The sequence below is a fragment of the Amborella trichopoda genome, chromosome 3 (assembly GCF_054954075.1).
Source record: "Amborella trichopoda isolate Santa Cruz 75 chromosome 3, AtrichopodaSantaCruz75HAP2 v2.0, whole genome shotgun sequence".
Taxonomy (NCBI): domain Eukaryota; kingdom Viridiplantae; phylum Streptophyta; class Magnoliopsida; order Amborellales; family Amborellaceae; genus Amborella; species Amborella trichopoda.
In genome coordinates this window covers 51,708,239-51,732,691 of record NC_142338.1, presented here as the reverse complement: position 1 = coordinate 51,732,691, position 24,453 = coordinate 51,708,239, and the positions used below count along the sequence as shown (strand labels likewise).

Genomic DNA, 24,453 nt, shown 5'->3' with positions numbered 1-24,453 from the left:
AGTTCATCTTGTAACAAATTATTTAGATAAACAATCCCACTATTTTTAATTATTTATATATTTGCATGAATCCAAATTATTTAGATAATCAATCCCACTATTTTCAATTATTTATATATTTGCTTGATTCATGCCATTCTTGGAGCTTTCAATTTCATATTTTGAGGTAGTAATAGATTTTCACGTTATCGTAAGAATTTTTGGCACTTGAATTACATCGTTTGTGAATGTTTAGAGGTGTGTTTTACTTCGATATTTCAAGGTGGTCGCCTCGTTTAAACCACACCCAAAAAAAATTTGTTTAACTTTGTAACACACCCTGAGCCGTCAAAATAATTAATCTCACGGAAATGGGAGGTTGTGACCTCCTTGTATGGCAAATAAAATAAAGGAAAATTATAATGAGATCATTTTCCTTTTGTACAAGGTGGTCACAATTAATATTGACCATTGGATGTTAAATTAGGTGGCTGCATTTATTTCATTGACCAAACTCAAAGTTAAAAAAAAAAATTCTCAAATTTTGTAATACACCCAAGCTATCACTCCACATCGGAAGTTTGTAGGTAATTGTGAACTATATGTGCCAAAAGTGAATGGTCTCATCGTATGTAGTCCCATAAAATAAAAGGTCCCAAAATACCTTTTCTTTAAGAAATGACATTTACCTAGAAATAGTGATGCATAGCAATTCAAAAAGAAATCAACTAATATATTGCAAAAAGTATATCAGAGATCGACTATTTAACATTTTACTCGTACTTTTTTATTTCAAATAAAATGCCCCATAAAAATACACATGATCATGACTTGAAATTATTAAAAAAGGAAAAAAAAGTTAAAAGGGCAGCGATTTCATGCAAGCGGTTGAAAGTTAAGAGTATTTGAAAAGTTAAGAGTATTTGGATAAAAATTCCATATTGTAGGGCTATGTATGTATGTATAAGGGCCTACCTAATACTATACAACTAAGATATACCTCTAAATTTTATAGGTGGATGTAGTTCTGGTTTTGGAATCTTTATAATAATTTAAAAATTTATGTTCAACACTAATTATGAAATGTAAATTTTCAAAAACAGTGCATATCAAGCAAATTTATCGACACTTGGAAATTTTGAAAATAGTCAGTCCATATAACTTGTTACAAAATGCACTACTTTAAGACCTAAAATACCATTTTTTTATATCGATAAAACTCTAGATTGAGATGTTCAATTAGAAGGATTTCCAACTTCAAAACAATTATTTCTACTGGTTTTTTAGGTTCACAGTACTTATACAATTTAGGGTTGTGACCTTATATAATTTTTTTTTAAGGATTAATTGCTAAGGTTGAAGTTTCTTTTGTTGTTCAACGAAAAACAATTATCAATGATTGCCACTTTTAGTCATTGGTGATATTTATGTGTCATTTCCAAGGTAACTATAAAATTGCACAATATGGGCTGATATAAGCAATGCCTTAGCTTTCAGTTGTGGAAAGCCATCTCTTTATATTGTATTTTCTTCAGTGTTCTTGGCAACAAGTGAACCATTCTCATCCAAGAAACGAAAAGTTATGATAATGTGTTTTTTTGTGTGTTTTTTGAAATTAAATCATATTATATGGACTAAAATGTTAAATAATTAACCTCTCATATGTATTTTGATAAATTTGGTATCATATGCCTTGAAGAGGTTCCAATTATTCGTCACATGAATGTAGCACTGGTGTCTACCTACCAACCTTCCTCCTTATCAACCATATTAACTTCAATGACCATTGCCACTAAGTTATCATTGGTGGTTAAAATGACTTAGACTTTGAGGCTTTTGAGATCCTTTTCGGCATATCACCGTTCCCTTAAATAATCGTCGGGTTTTCCACAAATACCAAAGTTCCCTAAATATATATCATAAATAGGATAGGTATGTGCGTTTAGGATATTACCCTTGCACATGTAATCATCCTCCATCTATTTCTGCCGATTTTTGGACAACTCGGGGTCCTTCTCTTCATGTGGCGATGGCAACTAAAAGAAAGATCTATGTGATATTTTGCCGGAAAAATATAATTTTATTATTATTATTAATAATAATAATCACCCTTTATGTTTTGGCAACAAAATCACTCACAGATTGTCTTATTACAAACAGCAGATATTCCAAAATAAAATTGCATAACAATAAAACTTAACTTCATTTATACAACTTAATATAATGCTTGAGAATATAAAATAAAAGAACAAGTAAATAAAAGAACAGATGTCCGAGATACCTCAACAGGACTTTTTACACCACACACCGAGTCACCACATCCAATGGTGCGGGATCTACGGTATAGCTTCAATCTCAAACGGGAAAAGCTGATTTCGGCCAAACTAGGTAACTGCCCTTAAAATCTCTACCAAACCCTAACCCCCAAAAATAACTATAGGCTTCCCTCTGATTTCTTACTCTAGTTTCTTCTTAGGTCTAAAGAGGAGAGAGATAACTACTTAAGGTTGGGTATGCCCCTTTGAAAGTTTTGGAGATAATGTTAAAGAGAGAAATATAGAGGATAGAGAGAGGTGAGAGAGAGATGATGGGAGAGAGATAAGTTGTGTGGAGATAGGAAATAAAAACCCATTTTTTAGTGTAACGTTAGGTTTAGAGTTTCTTATGGTTTTCTCATAGTTTGCTTTTTTCATGAGATTGAATCTAAACCGTTGATCAATGTGACTCGTGGGGTGAGAGATCTGAACCATCCATTCCATAAATGGGCCATCAACATTATGGAAGGTGTTTGGACCATTATCCCATTTTTCTTAAACCATTTTTTCATCAATATATTTAAATAAAATAAATATCATGCAGTCCATAAAAATGCATGATCCATCTCACATATTCCTCAAGGCTATGTCAAATATTATCAAGCAAATAAATACTACTAAATATAAATAAGATAAGGTCAATATTTACTATCAATTCAAATTGATCATATCCCTTTAAAGCAAACTTGCTATAAAACAAAATAAGCCATGGTCAATATTTTCCTTCTAAGATTTGACCACATGCTACAAATCAAAGTTACCATAACTTAAAGACTTGAATACAAAGCAAATAAAAAAAAAGAATCCAAAGGGGTGGGGCGTGCCACCCCTATGTGGCACATGTGAGCTCCCACCCACATTACAACTTTGTAAAATCATAAATAAAATATTGAAAGATTTATAAAAATTCAAATAATAAAACTAAAACCATTGTAATAATAAAATGAACACCATTAAATTAAAATGATCCATATGGTTTTAGGAATTTAATCTGTAATTATGGGGTACTCCACCTTCAACTGTGGACTACATACCACACTAGCTTTATCGAACCGACAAAGTGTTTCCCATGACCCACAGTTCAAGCATGGGCTCATTAGCGGGTCACCAAAGTCAGGCCGATGAATAAAAGGGTCGTAATCCCAGTCTGTGTATTACATATCCTCCCCCATATACGAGTCGAGGTCACCACGACCTGATGCGACCACAACTCTATGACGCATATAGGTATCTCTTGCATACGCATACGCTTCACCCAAAGGTAGATACCTGGCTTTCTCGAACAATCTATCGATATGTATGCCGTATGATGGAACATGGATGAGGTTTTGGCCATCGTCTCAGTAGGCTTACCATCACACACAATGGTCACACGGTCCCTCGGTTCATTCATCTAGGCATAAGCTTCGACCTCATCAAGGGCTAATGCAAAACCCTCATCGGTTAATTCTTTATGCCCAGATATCTTGAGTTTTTCAACCGACTGCCCTAAATTGATAATCACAGTCTGGTATAAGCAAACATCATTTCCTTAGTATGGTTCTTGAGGGACCATACTCCCAATAAAATTATGTTTCACTATAATAAAAATATTTATATAAACCCAACATCTCCTGTGTATTTTCAATAAAACATAAGTTTACCTTTGTGAAGTCTTGACCATGTGCAACAAGGTAACTCCGACAAATTAGTACTTCGGGATATTTGTAAATAGAAGATCGATGAAAATCCTCACTTAATTTTGCAAAGTTTTAACACCAAAGTTGTCTGAATTTACAGAGAGAAAGCATATCTTTTTTGTATTTTTAGAGAGATAAAGACAATAAGAAAATATTGCGAGAGAGATTTCAAAATTGTCAAAATGTGATACAAAACGAGGAGCCAAAAAGTCCATTTTAAATAGTGAAAACTGGCTATTAATGTGATTGCTCCCAGGACAAATGACTGATGGGGTTTTGAGCACGACTCATATACATGCTCGGGCAAGGGGGCGCCTCATGCACTAATGCGATTGTGCAAAGTGCGCCATCAAGCGGCCTTGTACCATCAAACGGCTTTGCGCCTTTACATGATTTGTGTGCTCTGTCCACACTCTCTTGTTTGTTCCATGAACATAAGCCATGTGATTGTTCTTATATGTATGGACCCAGTTTTTACGAGTCCTTTGACTCATACTATTTTCATGCAGGCTCCCTTGAACACCCATTATTTGTATCATTTTTGGATCTAAATTTGCAGCTATCTATGATCTAAATTATGATGATCATGAATATATATATATATAATTAAAACATTTTATTTTATTTTTTTCCCTATACATTGGATAGGAATATTTAATTGTGGATGTTCATCTTAAAGATGGACGTTTGTGATTGTATGGGTTAGTGAGTCCGCTCACACACATAATAGTTTTTCTATATTTATACCACTATTTCACACTCTATTATTCAATGTGAGATAAAAACCCAACACTTTTTCTATATTTATTTATAACTTAGGAAAACAACATATATAAATATAAAAAAATTTATCATTTTAAATTGAAATTGTTGTTTAAATCACCAAAAAATACATAGTTTTTTTTAAATTCTAAATTTTTGAAATCATTTAATTTTATTCGGAATTATTGCATAACTTCTATAATAATTTTTTACTTAAACTAAAATACTAACATAAACTTCAAAGATGAAAAACTACTTTGTAGCTAATTATAAAAGCTGCGGTTTTTGCAAGGTTGCAACCTCAAACAATCCAATTAAGGTGCACCTCCAAAATTTATCATACTAAGTAATTTTGGTGTAAAAAATTATTAGGATTATCTGAAAATCTAATTCGAACTTTCATATCTAATTATAGATTTTTAAATTTAAAAAATATTTAAAATCTAGTAGATCTATAAACTTATGAAAATTTAGACCATAAACAGTCGAAATAATGTGTTGCAAGGTGCACTATTCTTAAGACTCAATTTTTTATTTTATTCATATTCAAACATCTCGATGTCGAGTTGATCAATTAAAGGTTTCAACATTAAAATAAGATTTTTGAGGTGCATATTTAATTCTATAGTTTAAGGTTGCAACCTTATATAAAAATTTTCAAATTATAAAATTGAAAATTTTAAAAAATAGAAGAGTGGGTGGACTAGATAAAATTTTAAGCAAATCTATAAAGTTAGATCTACAAAGACATAAAAATATTGAGAATGGGTAGACTAGATAATATATTATAAGATATATAATTTTTGGCACTTTATTTATATTTATTTTCCAATATCTTTACTTCTCCCGATTGAGATGATAAAAAAACCAAAAAGAAATGCTTTAGACTGATTGACTCGGACCGAGAACCCGGGTGGATGACATTCACTCGGCGGCTATGGGTTCACCAAAATTGCACTCGCGTCGGTGTGAGTCCGGGTCCGGGTCCGAACTTTAGCGTTCGTCTCTGTCTCTTCCCATCACTATAGAAAGCCAGCATCTGCACATCATTGTTCAGCTGAGCAAATTTGATTTTCTCTTCTTCTTTTGGGTATTTTGAACAGAGAAATCACCTCCTCTTTTAACCCCCCAAGCGGAGAAATCCCCATTTTTATGATCTTCTGTGTACCCATGAAGCTAAAGAGAAGCAACATGGGTTTCGAGATTGGACATGTTCCCTCCAACCGCGATGGGTGGGGGCCGCCTGAGGGCCCTGTTGTACTTGAAAATCAGCTTCAGAACGTGCCATATGCCCCCTACTCCAAGTCTGAGAAGCTCGGCCGCATTGCAGATTGGAGCCGCAACTACTCTGCCCACCCCTCGGCTCGCGACTCCTCTGCGGTATTTGATTTCTCCCTTGATGATGCAGACGACGAATCCTTTCGTCTTGTTGATGGGAAGCCCCCGCCGCGACCCAAGTTTGGACCCAAGTGGCGATTCCATCAAAATCCCCACCGCCACCTCCCTCAGCGTAAGGATGAGGAGGTTGAGGCCCGAAGGCGTGAGGCCGAGAAGAAGATGCTGAGAAGAGATCGGCTTTTCAATCAAAATCGTGCCAATGCTCAGAGGAGGGACGCGGCCTCATTCAAGAGTTCCGTGGATATACAGCCGGAGTGGACGATGCTTGATCAGATACCGTTCTCGACTTTCTCGAAGCTAGCATTCTCAGTGCCTGACCCTCCGGAGGACTTATTAATGTGTGGGGCGCTCGAGTTTTACGACCGGTCTTATGATCGTATCAACCTGAAGAATGAGCATCGTCTTGAGCGATTCAAGACCCGCAACTTCTTCAAGGTTTGTGTTGTTGAGATACCTTCTTATCATATTGGTTGCTGTTTTAACTGTTTGTGTATTTTTCTTGGTCGTGGTTCTACACTCTTATGGTTTTTTACTTATGCTTCTTCTTGTCCTTTATGAAGAGTTTGTTTGGTTTTGATGGTTTTTGAAATTTTTGATTCATGGTTTTTGATTAGTGTAGGAGAAGTAATCACGACTTTTAAAGCTGTTAGATTTCTTGCCACCTAACAAAAATTGGAATTAGATAAAAACAAATTCATCCACTTGGAGAAGAAAAAAATTATTGGCTTGGAGATTCTCCTAGTAATTTGTCTGCTAACAATATCATGGCCAGTAACAATAATATTTTATTAGATAATGATAATGCTAGTTCATGGTCTTTGTAGCAATTAATGGCTGGTAGTTGTTTTTTTACTGTAATTTATAGCAATGTTAAGTGAGAGAATAGTGGCATGTATAATATGAGAATCATAATTAGCACTCTAATACAATTTGATGGTGCAATTTTGGGAGGCATTTGTTGGGCATCTGAAATTTTATTGCTAAAGGCACAGCCGTATTAAACATTTCCAATTGATATCCCTTCTTTTTGTCTTAGCCATTGGATATGAGCCTGTATTGGAACGCCATTGGATACGAGCCTGTCTTGGAACTTGTCTATTAATTCTTAATTATAGTGCTTTACTAGGGTAGTATTTTTCCGAAATACAAATTTGTTCTTTTGGTGGGTCAATTAACCAGCAGCCTCCTGTTTTCATTATGAAATTTAGCTGATCAACATGGTTGAATCCATTCTATAGATTTGATTGCTGTTATGTTTTCATAACAGCTAAAACGGTCCATTGAGACTTTACGTATATGTAAGTAATATTTGCAAAGGGGAAATTTATGTTGCTTGATTCTCTTATCTCGGTCATATAATTTCAAACAACATAAAAATATGTGAACATTAATATTGGTATGGGTTCTGTTTCCTCATTCATTATGTGGAAAGATTATGTTGCTTGATTCTCTTATCTTGGTTATATAATTTCAAACAACATAAAAATATGTGATCACTAATATTGGTATGGGTTCTGTTTCCTCATTCATTATGTGGAAAGATCTATTACAGGAAGTAAAAGTTTGGAGAGGGAGGAATATATAGACAACACTAGTGCTGTATATTGTCATGATTCTTTAGAACATGCTATGATGGAAACCCATGTTAGTGATGTTCAATCTACAGCTAGGAATGTGGTCCAGGCTGAACTGGTCCTAACTATGTACTAGACTGTATATGAAAGAAATCTTTTTGTTCGCCACGAACAATAGACTCCTCTTAAACACTTTGGTCATCATCATTATTATCAAAGCATTTTCCAACTATTTGGGGTCAACTACATGAATCGTGGTTCGCCATTCTGTTTTATCAAGGGCCATACCCTTAGTGAGGCCATAAATCATGATATCTTTTCTCGCTGCTTCCAACCATATACTTTTGGGCCTATCCGTTGCCCTTTTTGAGCTTTCTACCTAAACCAACTCGCACCTCCTAATATGTGCTGTATTGGATTTGCTGCACATGGCCAACTCATCTAAGTCTACTTTCTCCCATCTTATCACCTATAGGAGCTACACTTTAGTTCTCTCGAATGTATTCATTTTGTATTCTATCCCTTCTTGTCTTACCACCCATCCATCTTAATATCCTCATCTCGGCTAGACTCATCTTATGGGTATGTTGTTTCGTGACCGCTCAACATTCAGCCCCATGAATTAAAAATGATCTCACATTTGTCCTATAGAACTTTCCCTTCAACTTCAATGGTATGCAGAGATCACATAAAACTCCGGTTGCATCTCCACCTCGCCACGCAGCAATTCTATGCATGATGTCTTCCTCAATCTCTCCACTTTCCTAGATTATCCATTCAAGATATTGAAAGTATGTTATTTTTGGTATTTCTTTGTCATCAATCTTAACCACTTCCTCTTCTCTTGTCCTATTATTACTAAACTTGCATTCCATATACTCTGTCTTTGTCCGGCTAATTTTAAAACCTTTAGATTCTAGAGCATCCCTCCAAAGTTCTGACTTTGTGTTGATGTCGCTTCGGGTCTCATTTATTAAAACTATGTCGTCCACGAATGACATGCACTACGATACCTCATCTTATAAGTGTTGGGTTAAGTCGTCCATAACTAAGATAGAGGTATGGGCTAATGATGGCCCCTGACGTAGACCTATTGTAACTGAATGCTCACTCATATCTCCACTAGTTGTTCGCACACTAATTAACACTCTCTTGTACATATCTCTTACCAAGTTGATATAGTATATAGAGACTCATTTCTTTTCCAACACCTACCAAATTAAATCTCTAGGTATCATATCTTAAACACTCTGGTGCTATTCTAATTTCAAGTGCTTTCAAATGTATTGATTAGTATGAAAAACTTCGATAATGGAAATTGGATAGGTGAAAATCATTTTTTAGTGTAAAATAATTTCTTTATGGATTTTCTAAAAAACTCATGTTTTTGAGGTCAAATTATGAAATTCAAATTGTAAAATCTGTAGCTCTATAAAATACATTAATACTTAGGCAAGATTGATTATGGTGATTTGTAAGCCTTGAAGCTACTGTAAGTGCTGCTACGAAGGTAAATATGAGTTCGCAGAGAGGGATGCAGATATGTGGATAGCATTGGTCTTTTGGAAATTAATAATTACTTCTCCAATGTTCTTATGGGTGAAATGATGCCACGCCTACATTGTACTGGCACAGAAAATACTGGTTATCCTATCATCAATCTTCCTTTGTTTGTGCACAACATAATGCTTATGCATGTGTGAGTCAATAGTTTAGTGCCTTGCTATTATTGATCTATCCTTGAGCTTGTAGGCATATGGCAATCTGTCTTAATATGATCTAAGGTTGATAGGATGTTGAGTGGGTGGTCCCTTGGCCCAATAGAATAGAGTTTTTCTCAGTATTTAAAAACTTGAACTCGAAACTTCAGCGCTGTCACAATTGAGTCGACTTGCTGAGTTAAACAGTAAACTCGGACAGTGTTTCAAAAAGCGCTAGGCGGGCGCCCAGAACCTGGGTGGCCCAGTCGAATCCAAAAAGGATGCCCATTTGAATAAAAAAAACGATATATAGTATAAAAAAATAAAGATTAGGTATTTAAAGCACTTACTTTGAGTTTGATTGCTCAATTTTCAAACTTCCACCTCAAAGATGGCTTCTAAAGACTCAAAATCTTCTAAAAAAACCCTCAATACATTTATAAAACATCAAAAATTAAATCTAATGTCAATGGTGATGTTTTGATCAATATTTGTCAACTTTGAGAAACCCTTCGATCTTAAAAAAATCACCAAAAACTAGTTTTTTGGAGGCTTTCTCTCTCTAAAATGGGCTCCAATAAGTTTTAAGTTCCAAATGAACTTAAAACCATCCTTCTAACCCTTTATATTTAAAAAAAAAAGATCACTAAAAAAGAAAATTTCCGCCTCTGAGCGGGGCACTTGCCTAGGCAGGTTCTGTACCACCTAGGTGGGGCGCAAGCCCTGGGTGGCCACCCTGAGTTGGGCGCTGGGCGCTCGCCTAGGAGGGTTCTATACCGCCTAGGCGGCCGCCTAGGGACTGCCGCCCAGATTGGCCGCCTAGGCCTGGGTGATGCGCTTAGGCCTTCTGGACCGCCTAGGCGTTGGGCGGTCCGCTTTTCGAATCACTGAACTCGGAGGATATCAGCCGGGTTTTTTAAAACTCTGTAAAAAGATATAAAAAATATTTATTGTGGGATTTGGATCTAGATTGTTACCAAATCAAACCGCATTCTACAACTTCCATAGATACCATCTATATAATAAAACAACTCAAGGGAAAAAAAGAAAAAAAAATTCTATAGCCGAAAACTTGGAAATATCCGATTTTGTCTTTTGTAAAAGTCGGCATTTGGTCGAGTTGAATTGGTGAGTTTTTACGTGTTGCAAACGAGTTTTTTATCCCTGTTTTTCTATTTTCCATGTGGTTGTCTTGTATATTTTGGTTTTTCCCTGACACATGAATATAATTATTTATCAAATAAAATGTGTTGTAGGTCACCACCACAGATGACCCGGTAATCCGCCGCCTGGCCAATGAGGACCATGCCACTGTATTTGCCACTGACGCCATCCTTGCGACCCTAATGTGTGCACCGCGCTCTGTCTATTCATGGGACATTGTTGTGCAGCGTGTTGGCAACAAGCTTTTCTTTGACAAGCGGGATGGCTCCCAGCTTGACCTCCTCTCTGTCAATGAGACCTCCCAAGAGCCCCTCCCTGAGGCCAAGGAGGACATCAATTCCGCCCATTCTCTCAGTGTTGAGGCAGCATATATTAACCAAAACTTCTCTCAACAAGTCCTTACTCGCGATGGCAATAAGCTCACATTTGAGGAGCCGAACCCATTTGCCTCTGAGGGAGATGAGGTCGCTTCTGTGGCCTACCGCTACCGACGATGGAAGCTCGACAATGAGACCTCGCTCATTGCTCGGTGTGAGGTCCACAGTGTCATTGATGCTAGGGGACAACGCTCTTTTCTCACCCTGAATGCATTGAATGAATTCGATCCCAAGTACTCTGGGGTTGACTGGCGCCAAAAGCTTGAGACTCAAAAAGGGGCAGTGCTTGCCACCGAGCTCAAGAACAACACCAACAAACTCGCCAAGTGGACTGTTCAGGCACTATTGGCTAGTGCTGATGTTATGAAGCTAGGTTATGTCTCGAGGCTCCACCCTCGTGACCACTTTAAGCATGTGATATTGAGCGTGCAAGGCTACAAGCCGAGGGAGTTTGCATCTCAGATCAATTTGAACACATCAAATATGTGGGGTATTGTGAAATCAATTGTCGACTTGTGTATGAAGTTGAATGAGGGGAAGTATATCTTGGTGAAGGACCCCTCAAAGCCACAAGTGAGGATTTATGAAGTTCCCATGGATGCCTTTGAGAACGATTATGTGGAGGAACCACTACCTGAGGAGGAGCAGTTGCAGCCACCGACTGAGGAGGAAGCTGCTGACTCTGCTACGGCTGCTGCTCCTGTTAGCAAGGATGATGAGGAGAAGGATGTGGATGCTGATGTTTAGAGTTTTGATTTGGCCTATTTCATTTTTCTAGTTAGTGCTCTAGTATTGTTGGTTTTGTGTCTTTGTGGTTCACTATCAACCTGCCCTTACAAAAACTGTGAGGATCGAAACTTTGGTACTGGTATATGTAGTATTTTCCTGAGAGCAGCATGGGTGTCTCTTCCGGTAGAGATGTATATATGATAATGCTGGAGAGATTGTAATGCTGGGGGATAAAAGTTCATTTATAGTTGTCTATAACTTGTGATTGCCTCCACGTTTCTTTTTTTATTGTGGGTAGAGATCTATATATATGATAATGCTGGAGTGATTGTAATGCTGGGGGGTAAAAAAAAGTACATTTTTAGTTGTTGTCTAACTTGTGATTGCCTCCATGTTTTGTTTTTTGTTGTGGGGTTTGAGAGCAAATGTCGTACACCTTGCTTAATTGTATTACGAAAAGCTATAAATCATTTTTTTCTACATCTATTTTTATCTAGGGATTGTATACAATGAGACCATTTTTACCTTTGGCATAGGGAGGTGGCAATTGCTTACAACCATTTGATGTGGCATAGGGAGGTGACAATTACTTACAACCATTTGATGTGAACTCTGATAGCTTGGGTGTGTCACAAAGATCAAGAAAAATTCTTTTGAACTTGATCTATGAAATAAATGCAGCTACCCAATTTCACATCCAATGGTCAAGATTAATTGTTTGTAATTTATTTCCAAATGTACTTTGAATGATGTTCATAGTTTATTTTGCTTCTTTTTACCTCTTGTTTTTTTTTTTAAACATTGCTCTGTAGTTTTTGAAATTTCAGCCCCTTTTGGGATTGTATGACTCCGGCATACCCGGAGCAGAGAAAATGAACTTTGATCATTCAAGACTCGTTTACAATACCACCGAGCACATGGCAATGAACTGATCAAGTATAATATTTACACAACCTGCTAAATTCACATACAAACTTACTGAGAAATTACATGACGTTCGATTTGCTAGGAACCAAACTTGAAAACTTCAAACATACATATTCAGTAACCTTACACATATATACAATACCAAAAGATATCAGAGGAGGGGATCGTGGCGCCTTTGCATTTTCACCTCTCTCTTGTAACCACTAAAGAAATTCATGATCCCCACTGCCATGTCCTCCATTGTGTTCCAGTACTTAACCCACCATGTTTCTTTTATTGCCAAAACTACAAAGACTCCCCAAAAACCAATGGCAAAACTCAAAACCAGCCAACCATACCATAACCATGTGGTCCTCCTCCCTTCTGTCTCCTGCCCCCTCACCCCCTCCTCATGATAAGTGTTGCAACTCTTCCCTGTTGATCCCCCACACAAGAGTGGATTCCCCTCAAACACTGAAGAATCCAATGTGAGTGTCTCAAAATGTGGAGAAGATGGCACTTGCCCACTAAGATTGTTAAAAGAAACACTTACCCACCCTAAAGAATCCAATGTAGTGAGGCTTATAGGGATGTTTCCTGATAATTTGTTGTGGCTAATGTCCAAGGAACCAAGAGTGGTCAAGTTTCCAATGCTTCGTGGAATTTGTCCAACCAAATTGTTTCTTGAAAGGTTCAACATGAATAATTCTTGGAGCAGCCCAATTTGTTCAGGAATTGCACCATCAAGGTGGTTATTTGATAGGTCAATTCCTGTATAGTATGAATATACTTTTGTCAATTGAAGCTGCATTCCCTTGTTAACAAGCTCCAGGTTCATGCTCAAAGCTTCGAGCTCGATCATGTATCCAAGGATAACTGCAGGTGTTTGTTTGGTTAAGGCCTCAAAACTGCTGAGATTAGAGGGAATGGTTCCTTCAAGGTTATTGTTTGAGAGGTCCATAAATTGGAGTTGGTGCATTTGGGTTATCTCAGTTGGAATACTTCCATTAAAGCTATTTGATCTTAGCACGAGAACACGCAGGCCTGAGAGATGACCAATGAACAACGGGATGCTTCCCTCAAAGAAATTGTAACCCAAGTTTAGAAACTCTAAGTCTTTAAGGTTTTGGATGGGTTTTGGGAAGACCCCTGTCAGGCAATTGTTGTTTAGGCGAATGGCCTTGAGGTTTTTGGCATTTTCAAGTTCTAAAGGAACATTCCCAGTTAAGTTGTTTTCTCCAAGGTTTAAAGCAACCAGGGCAGTGCAATTTCCGAAAGTAGAAGGAATGGTTCCAGTAAAATTGTTTTGTGATAAATCCAAGTTCATCAGAACATTGTTTCCATCGCAAAACATAGGTGGTATCGCTCCTGTGAGTTGGTTTGCTGAGAAGGAAACATACTTTGAATTTAGAAGTCTTTCTCCCATTTGGGTTGGGATAGAACCACTAAATTGATTGTGAGATAGATCAAAAACTTCGATGATATCAGGAGGTATTGGAAGATTACCTTGGAGACTATTGTTTGCAAGGTTTAAACCTGAAGGCATAATTGACATTGCGAGTTTGAAAGAAGGTGGAATGGTTCCATGTAGATGATTGTTAGAGAGGTCCAAATAGGCAAGTCTGGGAAGTTGCCATAACCAAGAAGGAATGGAGCCAATCAAGTTATTGCCCTGCAGAATTAGTACTTCGATAACTTCCAACTTGGAGATGAAATTTGGAACTGTGCCTTCTATAGAACATGAAGCTAACATTAAATATTGAGGCTGAAAGAATTTTGGCATCTCCATCTGATCAATTCTGACTGCTACACCACTAAAACTCAAACAAATATAGATGGGAGTGGAATTGCCAAACAGGGATGTCAAAGAAACTGCGCCTTCTAAGGAGTTGTAAGAAAAATCAAAAGAAAAACAGGCCAGAGAAGTTGCTCATGCAGTTGGGAATGCTACCATTCAGTTTGTTGTATGAAAAATCTGAGTGATATGGGGAGCTCACATAAAGAGTCTGGGATTTGACCTTCGAGGTTGTTTTGATTGAAGTTTAGCACTTGCAGGTTTCCCAGGCTGGAGAGAGAAGAAGGTATGGATCCAGATAAGCTGTTCATTGCGAAGTCTATGTGATTCAAGGTTGAGATATTCCCAAGGAATGGAGGAATGGGTCCCACAATGTTATTACTTTGCAAATTTAGTTCCACTAGAGAGGAGCTGTTTGCAATATTGCTCAAGATCATCCCATTTATGCTACAAAGGCTGGCACCAAGGATTTGTAATGATGGCCATGGAATGTCAAAAAACTGAGAAATATCTACGGAGAGATTGCTATTTCCATGAATGTAAAGTTCTTGTAACTGAGGAAGGTTGGGAATGGAACCTTTGAGACCAGAACTGACAACATTTAAAATTGAAAGGGAAGTGAGATTTGCAAGCTGAGGAGGGATATCAGAAGAAAAAAAATTGAAAGAGAGCTGTAGAGAAGAGAGAGATGTGAGGTTGAGAAGGTAACTCACAGGGATTGAACCAAAAATTCCACAGCCAACAAGATCGAGGACTCGAAGATTTTTGAGAAATGAAATGGGTTCAGCCCAATCACTATATCTTATGGACACTGCAGTGGAGAGATCAACCCCTTCCATTACAAGAACTGTGAGAGCATTCAGTCTTTCTAACCATGACAAGCTATGACAGTAAAGAAAGCCAGACGAAGCATTTGAAAAAAGGAAATTATGAACTGGTCTGTGGTTTGACATGTTCATCGAAACTGATGATACATCAACAATGAAAGTGGTGCAAGAAAGATCAAGGGCATGCAAGGCTGAGAGATTGCTCAATCTCTCTGGAATTGCACCTGAGAACCCGGCATTCGATAAATTTAGATATCTAAGGCGGTGAAGATCACCCAATTGCTCAGGTATCTGGGATTGTTGGAAGTTATTCCAGCTAAGATCAAGGTACTCCAATTGCTTGAGGCTAGAGAACAGCAAAGGAGAGATGGTTCCATTGAGGCTCCATGAGTCAGAGGAATAGGCAAACATCATGCCATTTGTCTTGCGAGCACGTTGTACTGGTTTAGGATTTCTAAGGTTTAGAGCAGTGACATGGGTGGTGTTGGATCTTTGGACACAACCAATTCCTTTCCAATTGCAACAGTTACCATTTCCTTGCCATGAAGCTAAGCGACCTTGGCTGTCCGTTAGCCCAGCTTTGAAGCTTAGCAGAGTGCTCCTTTCATTTGGAGTGCAGGCCCAGCTAGATAGCCACTGAAGTATGATGGTTGCAATGACAGTTTTTGTGTATAGGGCATGCATGATATATCACAATATGAAGGTCTTTTGCTAAAAAATTACTTCCTTGGGGTTTGAACTTTGAAGTATTTGGAATTTGGATCCTCTCCAAAGTTCTAATGCTGAGTTGAGTTCAAGCTTTAGGTCAGATGAGAATGTCTATCATAAAGCCTGGCATGGTCAAGATAATTCATTACAGAGCATGACATGGGGTTGAGTTCTCCATTAGCCACCATAAAGAAAGTAATACAAGGAAGGGTCACTATAATAGGTTAAAGTATATTGCACCCACCAATCTATGAAGGGTCTCATGCCTCACCTTTATATAAACGTTTTTTTATATATAAAAGGGATTGTCTACAAAAAGACTATTTATCTTTTGTGCATGGAGGTTACAATCATTTTCACTCATTAGATCTCAAATTGAATGGCTTGGGGTCAGTCATGAGGTCCAAAAATTTCTTTTCTGGAACTTTTAGGCTATACAATGATAGCCTTACAACCACCCATTTTGAAATTTAAATAGCAAGAATGATTATGATCTCTATGTACAAAAAATAAATGGTCTCTTTGTAGACAATCCTTAGGTTGTTAACTTTAACTAAAGTAAGACATACCGACAAACCTTATTAGAAGATGCATTTCCTAAAATCTACTACCACGCTCAACAATGAAATTTCAAGCTCCAAAAAAATGATGTTGATCAAGCAAATTTATAAACATTTGAAAATCTTGAAAATAAATGGTCTAGATAGTGTATTACAAGATACACTATTTTTAAAAACTTTTTTTGGGTAATTCACTATTTTTAAGACTTGAACCATATGTAACATACTCTCACACACAAATATAATTAAAAGAAAGAGAAAAAGAAAAATGATTCTATGAAGCACCTAAGAAAATTCATGTTTCCAAAGTTCTCTCTCTCTCTCTATTTTTTTATTTCCTTGGTTTTGGTTGCTAATTTTTTATTTACATAATCTTCTTGGTGTGGAGAAGGACAAAAGTTAGGTTAAGAATCTATACGCTGTAAAGACTTAAATTGAAAAATCGATCTTCCTTCTTGTTGACTACTTGGAAATTCAAGAAAGACTCGATGAAATTTACTGTGGCACTTGAGGTTCATGTGGGGTAAGAAATACTGAGGTAGACTTGCTCCTGTCATAATCCTGGCATATTGCTCCTGTAAGCAATTGAAAGATTCAAAGAGAACTTAAAAATGGACAGCTTTGTGAAACAAAAGAAAGGATCAAATATAAAGGTCGAGAAACAACTTAGAAAAATCATTATGCTACTTGAGTGAAATATTAAAGTGGAGAAATGGCATTTTTAGCCAACTGATCAGACTTACATATAATCTTTGAATAATTGGCACCAGACAATGTCTTAAAACCCGACGACATTTGATAAAAATCGCATATGTGGATGGGAATCGGTTAGGAATGAACCGGTTTTAGGATGATATGGGTCCGGACTCGATTCCCTCCAAAATACCCCCTTTATATATACGTTTTGCTTTTTAAGAGCTTATTTAACTTTTTAGCTCCCCAATGTATCTCCACCCTACAAACTCTTATTTTAATTTTCTGTTATTTTATTTATTTTTTTACATTTTTCTAGATCACCGATTCAGACTGATCCAAATTCAATTCAGATCATCAATCTAACGATCTACTACGAATATGGGTGAACGATCCTCCCCACTAATCCGGATTTTGAAAAATTGACATTTGGCACCTAATAGAGACGGCTCACCCACTAATCCGGATTTTGAAACATTGACATTTGGCACCTAATAGAGACGGCTCACCCACTAATCCGGATTTTGAAACATTGACATTTGGCACCTAATAGAGACGGCTCAATCTAATTGTTCAATTTATTGTTGTTGCCATTTCTTAGGAGTTGAATTTCGCTTACTAAGCACCCAGTTAAACCCATCAAACCGTATTATTTTTTATGTCACTTCTCAAATCTTTCAAACTATAAAACGTGTGTGTATTTTTATCTATCAAGCTATCGTCTAAATAGAAAGGCTTCAACAACAAAAGTTATCTAAACTATAAAAAATTGAAAGGTATGGATCAAAATCCATCAAAAGAAAAAGAAGAAACCAAGCAAATTACTTGAAGGACACGGTTTCTACGAGTCAATGTAGAAACGAGTAACCTCTTAAAAATCTATTTTTGAATTGCATTTTTTAATTAATTTTTAGAGACATGTATTCTCTAACATGTAGATCATGAATATGAAAAAATATACAAATTTTGGAAATTAGAAATAATAATTCTATTAAGCAAACATTGGGACTATTAGTTTCAATTGTTTCTAGGTGGACTACCTATTTGCCTCCATCTTTAAGATGGATGCGTTATACCTCGGGGACCATAAATGTAGAAATGCAGTCCCCACTACGTGAAACAATTATCTGCGCTTGAAACATTGATAAAGGAGTAAAATTTAGAACACCCCACTACATGAAACAATTATCTGCACTTGAAACATTGATAAAAGAGTAAAATTTAAAACACACAACATTGTCATTGTTGACATTATTTCAAAACAACAGCATCATTCAATTTAAATTACTTGAGATGCAACTCATAAATTGGGGACATGCCTTCATGTCATAAGGTGCACCTAAAGGAAATATACCTCGTAGCGGAACTATTTAATAGAATAGGAGAGGCACCATTGAGGAGGCGCCTAAACGAATACGAATACGAATAAGAATAGTTCCTACCGGTGTTCGTAAAATCGAATTGGAATCTTTGAAGCGGTTTAACTGGCCTAACCAATAACCATCGGGTTAGATTGAAACTGGCCTCTTGTTGGTTCCGGTTTTGGGCGGTTTTGGTGTTTGGCTGATATTTTAAAAAATAAAAATTCAATTAAATGTTTATAAAATCCAAAAAATAAGGAATTTGATTTGTAATACATTTTTTTGATATTATTTATATTATGATAAATATTAAAAATTGTTTTGGTCATTAATACTCACTTTTAACATCTATTTTTCATTAATTTTCAACTTCATTTGAATGTGTTTTGTTTTAATCATTCTTTATTTGCTTTTCATATTTTAGTATATATATTTTTTCATCTTTTTTATTTGTTTCAACAATTTTTTGGCCGCCTGGGACTTGCCCGGTTAGAACTGTTTAATCGGCCGGTTAAAGAAATGACATATCACGAGTTTTTCAGCTAAAAAATGGATTTTTTTTTTTATCTCTTGATCTCTCTCAAAAGTGGTTGTGATCTAAAATAATTTTTCGTTGAATCGGAATGGGGGCTAGAGAAGATCAATCTGTGGCAATTTTGATGGAAACAGGTTCAAAATGAGGCAAAATCGGTTGGTTTTTAAACTTTTGGTCTCAAAAAAACAGAGAAAAATAGAGAAGTTTTGCTTAATACCCGACCGAATCCTGATTTTGGTGGGGACTTGACTGGTCCCCCAGCACCAAGCAAGCTTGGTGATTTTTAATACAATGCTCATAGGGTAATTCTGACAACAAAATAATGTAAATATACCAATATTATATGAATAGAATTTGACGCGTTAGCCTATTGCTCGTAACACATTGTTGGTCACAAGTTAGAAGAATTCATTATCACATCCATGTTAAGTTTTTGCCTTCTTTTAATAATTTGTAGTCATTTTAAGTTATTAAATGACAAATTAAATGGCTTGAAATTTAATGGTACGTGATTGTGACTTTATTGTCAATAATATAAGTATGCGATAGTAAAAGAAAAGAACAAAAAAAAAAAAAAAACTTGAAATCTAATTGCAGGTAATTGTGATCTTGTTGTCAATAATAATCGTATATGATAGTTAAAAAAGGTTAAAAAAAAAAAAAATCATAATAATGGTGGTAATGGATCCAGCTACACCCGTGATCCGACGAGATAGACCCATGAACTGACGGGTACATGTATGAGTCCAACTTTGGGACCCGAATACATTCAGGTCCGGGTCCGAGTTCAGCCATACCCAACCCGTTGCCAGACCTACTTTTCACTATACTTGTACAGGAAAATATCTGAGTATAAATCACGATAGCTCTCTCCATCTCTGTCAGAGTCGTCAAAATTGACATCAGAATATCCTGTTGGGTATAGGAGTGAACACTTTGGGCGTGAAAGACACAGCGAGTATTGGAGTTATTATTTGGGTTGGGGACTGTAGAGAAGGGAGCAAAAACAATGGTGCTTCTGATGTATCATCTGAAGATTCTGAAAAGCATGAGGAAGAATCCGAGCCTTTAAGAGAAGGCATCAACACCTTCACCGATGTCTCGATCATCCTCTAGTATTCACTCTCTGATCCTAAGGAAACATATGCTGGTGAGCTTGCTCCAGGTGCTTCAACTTAAGTAAAGTGATGAGTCTCAAAGCAAGTGGTGTCAGTGAGGATGAGAATGAGCAGATAACATGTGCTGCTCGTCCAAAGTCAGGCAATATAAGTTGTGCAATCAATAATATACCCGTCACCGGTAGAATTTACATGGCAATGAGCCGGCTACAACTTGTGAAATTTAGATTTTCAGCTGTAAGCAAATATTAGTAATTATTCGGCCGAGAAACTCGCCTCGGCCAAAACTGAAATTCGGATTTTCAGCTGTAAGCAAATATTAGTAATTATTTGGCCGAGAAACTCGCCTCGGCCAAAATCTGAGTACTTTGGTTGAGTTGTGTTTTAAGGCACTGAATATTACCTTCCTGCTGGGCCTCCTCCTTCATGGTTTCTACGAAGAATGGATCCTACTAATGTAGCCAAAAGGAAGATAACCATATAAGTTATCCCCTGATGGAAACAGTGATGAGCCAAGGCCTGAACATGAGAGAGGAAATGTGGTAGGACCTTCTTTTGTGCCATCAGAGGGTTTAACATGGATATTAGGTGAGGAGAGATGGGAATTGGGGCTATCAGTCATAGATGCCTATCTTTTATTTTTAACTGAATCTGGACCATCCAATTATTAGATAATTGCCCGAGGCACTTTCCCTTTCATCAAATCAATAAACACCAACTTAAATATCACATGAGCTAGATGCATGAGTAATGGTAAGAGCATTCAGCTGCCACTCCTTGTGCAGAAGAACTCTTTCTATGAGAGTAAAAAAATCTTCGCTGTGTCAGAGTGAACAATTGCTGTCCCCATTGTACTATATACCACAATTAACCAATCATTCCTAAGCTTGAATCCTCGAACTTAGTTGTGTTTTATGGGCAAACCTCAATGTTTCAAACCGTGACCTCTTGAATCTTGACTATTTATTTTTGGTACAAGAAGGTCACAATCATTTTTAGCCATTGAATGTGATATTTGATGGATTGAAATGTATTACAATATTCGAGAAATTTTGTTTTGGACATTATGTCTAGTGAGTGACACATTCTCAACCACCTAATTTCACATCTAACAATCAATAGTAGTTGTGACCTCTTTGTATCAAAAATAAATGGAAAATTATTTCATGCGGGCTTGAATGCATTTCTACATATGTGGTTCAAACAATGTAAAGCATCCATCTTAAAGATGGATGCAAGTAGGTGTTCCATCTAAAAACAATGGAAACTAAAAGTCCAAATGTTTTTTTACTAGAATTATTATTTTTAGTTTTTAAAATTTATTTATTTTTTCATATTCATGATCTCCACGTTAGAGATTACATGTCCTTAAAATTTAAGTCTTAAAATCCATCTCAAAAATAAATTTATTAAAAGGCCCGCATTTCTACATATGTGGTCTTGGCGGCATTAAAACCGGGTCCAAAGTACATTATCTCATTATGTACATTTCTATATCTTTTAGGGGGAAATTTTATGTAGAGCCAAGGCTCTTAACAATCAAATTATATCCCACCTAAAAAAGTCCACTAGAATAAGTCCTTTTGATGCTCAAATATCCGCAAATTGATCATCTCTACATCAAGATATATGGATATGACAAAAAAAAATGGATTTCAAGTTTTGGAAATAGTGCATCTTGTAACGCATTTTTTTACCGTCAATTTTCAAGTTTTCATAGATCTGCTCGTTTTACACTACTTTTAAAACGTTAAATTTTATAACTAAATATGAAAATACATTTTAAGGCTATCACAAAGATATCAAGCACTGAAACCGCATTTCTCAACGCTATTTGAAGGTGGTAGGCTCTAATTTGAATGTTTGGAGCCTCGGTTTTATACAAACCGCACCCATCTCTAAGGTCCCAAAATTTGGAGATAGAGCCCTATGACCAACCTTTGAGACAAAGAAGTTTAACTCGCACTCTATATAATCCCATTTTTTTTCGTTCTTCTTGGGCAATGAGTGCCTACACTATGCTCGTAAGTGAGTGTACAGTGCATTTACTCCCTCATTCAAAACACCTATTTGGAAAGATTTTTTTAGTTTAAAATTTGGGGAACCATATAAGAAACACTAGATAATACTTCTAAAAGAAAAAAAAAAGTGAATTTTGAGTTTTGTGACACTAAAATCTAGACCCTTCAAAAATTGAATGGTTTCTATTCAATCTTGAGGCACTAGTTTTTGTTAGAATATAACGAGATTATTTTGAATTTTTTTTTTATGGTATTATTCCTTGGGTTTGTAAAAATTAGATCCCCAAAACTTGAGACACAAAAAGTATATGTAGAGTGTGTTTTTCCCTAGGGAGTAAACATACAGTATATTCCCTAAGGCGTAGATAATATTTTGGGCATTCAAAATTTTTCCAATTAGGACCCTAAAGTTTAAAATTTTGAGAAATTATACAAAATATATCTTAATTTTTTTTATTGAAAATAAATCCCAAACTTTTCAAAACCTCATCTATACCCATTTTTTCCACTTTTTGTGTTTCTTGACCAAAATAGCCTTTACGACAGAGTCTTAGGACCGTCAAGACATCACAGTAGACTCATGACCGTGAATCCACGATGGTCATGGGCGGTTTAATGTTTGAGGCATCACGGCACTTACACAGTCATGATGGTCGTTAAGAGGCATTACAATACTTTGAAAGCCGTGATGGCTATTAAGAGTTCTTATGCCCCATAACGAAGGTATAATAGTTAAATTATAATCGTGATAGTCCAATAAACCATTATGATTCTTTAAGTGTTGTGATGCTTTAAAACTATATTTGACTTATAACCCGGGATGACCATCACGATTTTCAAGAGATCGTGATGCTTTCACAGTACCAAGACTATCGTGAAAGCTATTTTTGTCTGCTCACCCAAAAAAAGATATGGATGAGGTTATGGAAAGTTTGAAGTTGGGCTAAAAAAAATAAAGTTTGAAGTTTATTTTCAATAAATACAAAAAGGAAACGTTTATATATAGCCAAGGCTCCGAACAATCAAATCAGAGCCTACGTAAAAAATTTCACTAGAAGAGGTTGTTTTGATGCTCAGGTATCTTCATACAAATCATCTCAACATCAAAATGCATGGACATGATAAAATAAATAAATTTCAAGAGACGCAGGAAGAGGGAAGGATGGAATGGAAGTAAGTTTTTGTAAGGAAAGTAGATGATGACATAGATGGTAGGGTTGTTTCTTGTGCCCCTTTTTCGTCTTTGGTTGTGATTGATCGAAGGGATTGGGAACAACTTGATATCAAAATGGAGTTTTTTGTATCAGGTTCTTTTTCTCCTCCTGTAAAGGACTTCTTTGTCCTGGCGGATTGGGCTCCGAGAGGCTGGAACCTGTCTTATTGTCTTGATGATCATTGATTCCAACAAGATTGTTTTTAAGCTTCGTTCGAAAAAGGAAGTGGATAGGGCTTTATTGAATAGATTTTACAGAGTTCGAGGTAGTCTTCTTTCATTGGATTTGTGGAAAGCCTCGGATCATGCTTCTTTTAAACGTTTGGAATCTGTTTGGGTTAAAATATGGGGTATTCCTTTATCGGCATGGAACTTGGCTATTATTAAAAAGATTACAGGACAAAATGGGGTCTACAGGGATATAGACTGGGATTCTATTCTTAGTCCAACCTGTCAATTTGGTCGAGTTAAGGTGGGTTTGTGTGCAGGTGTATCCCTCCCTAGTTCTATTTAGTTGTGTATCAATGGAATTTTTTGAAGTTCAAATCTCCTATGATGATGTTCTGCGGCCTTCAAAACTGTTTGAGAGTTTTATTCTTGTGGGGAATAACAAGATGGAGAAGGAGAATATATCTGGCATTTCAAAGGAGTAGGATGAGTGTAACAATCCTAAAATTTCAAAAAAAAAAATAAAAAAAATATAATAATAATATTAATGGTGTTAACAGAAATAAATATAAATAAATAAATAAATAAAATAATAAAATAATAAATATATATTAGTAATGATAATAATAATAATAATACTAATATACCGTTAGGATATTGTTGCTTTTATATTAACAATAATATATATTAACAATAAATAAATGATATTATTGTTAATATACTTGAGGGTTCAATTCTACTTGGGTGGACCTTAGGTCCATTACTTAAAGTTTTATAAGAAACACCTCTTTAAGGTACACCTTGCATATGAGGTGTATCCTTTTTATTAGCATGTCTCTCTTTCTCTCTCTCTCTCTCTCTGCGTTTTTGG

At 36.3% G+C, this 24,453-nt stretch overlaps 2 protein-coding genes across 2 annotated transcripts; one reads left to right on the top strand and one right to left on the bottom strand.

Moving 5' to 3' along the window:
• The first annotated feature begins 5,790 nt into the window (after positions 1 to 5,790).
• Positions 5,791 to 12,053, top strand: LOC18429213 (eukaryotic translation initiation factor 3 subunit D). Its single transcript, XM_006838504.4, has 2 exons — positions 5,791 to 6,568; positions 10,664 to 12,053. Exons 1-2 carry the CDS (start codon positions 5,888 to 5,890, stop codon positions 11,693 to 11,695), a joined length of 1,713 nt encoding a protein of 570 aa, XP_006838567.2. The 5' UTR covers positions 5,791 to 5,887; the 3' UTR covers positions 11,696 to 12,053.
• A 548-nt stretch (positions 12,054 to 12,601) lies between these two features.
• Positions 12,602 to 16,141, bottom strand: LOC18429212 (uncharacterized). The gene is given in 2 exon segments (XM_020664486.2): positions 12,602 to 14,519; positions 14,522 to 16,141. Coding segments are annotated over 2 exon segments (3,132 nt in total). The 5' UTR covers positions 15,890 to 16,141; the 3' UTR covers positions 12,602 to 12,755.
• Positions 16,142 to 24,453: the final 8,312 nt, after the last annotated feature.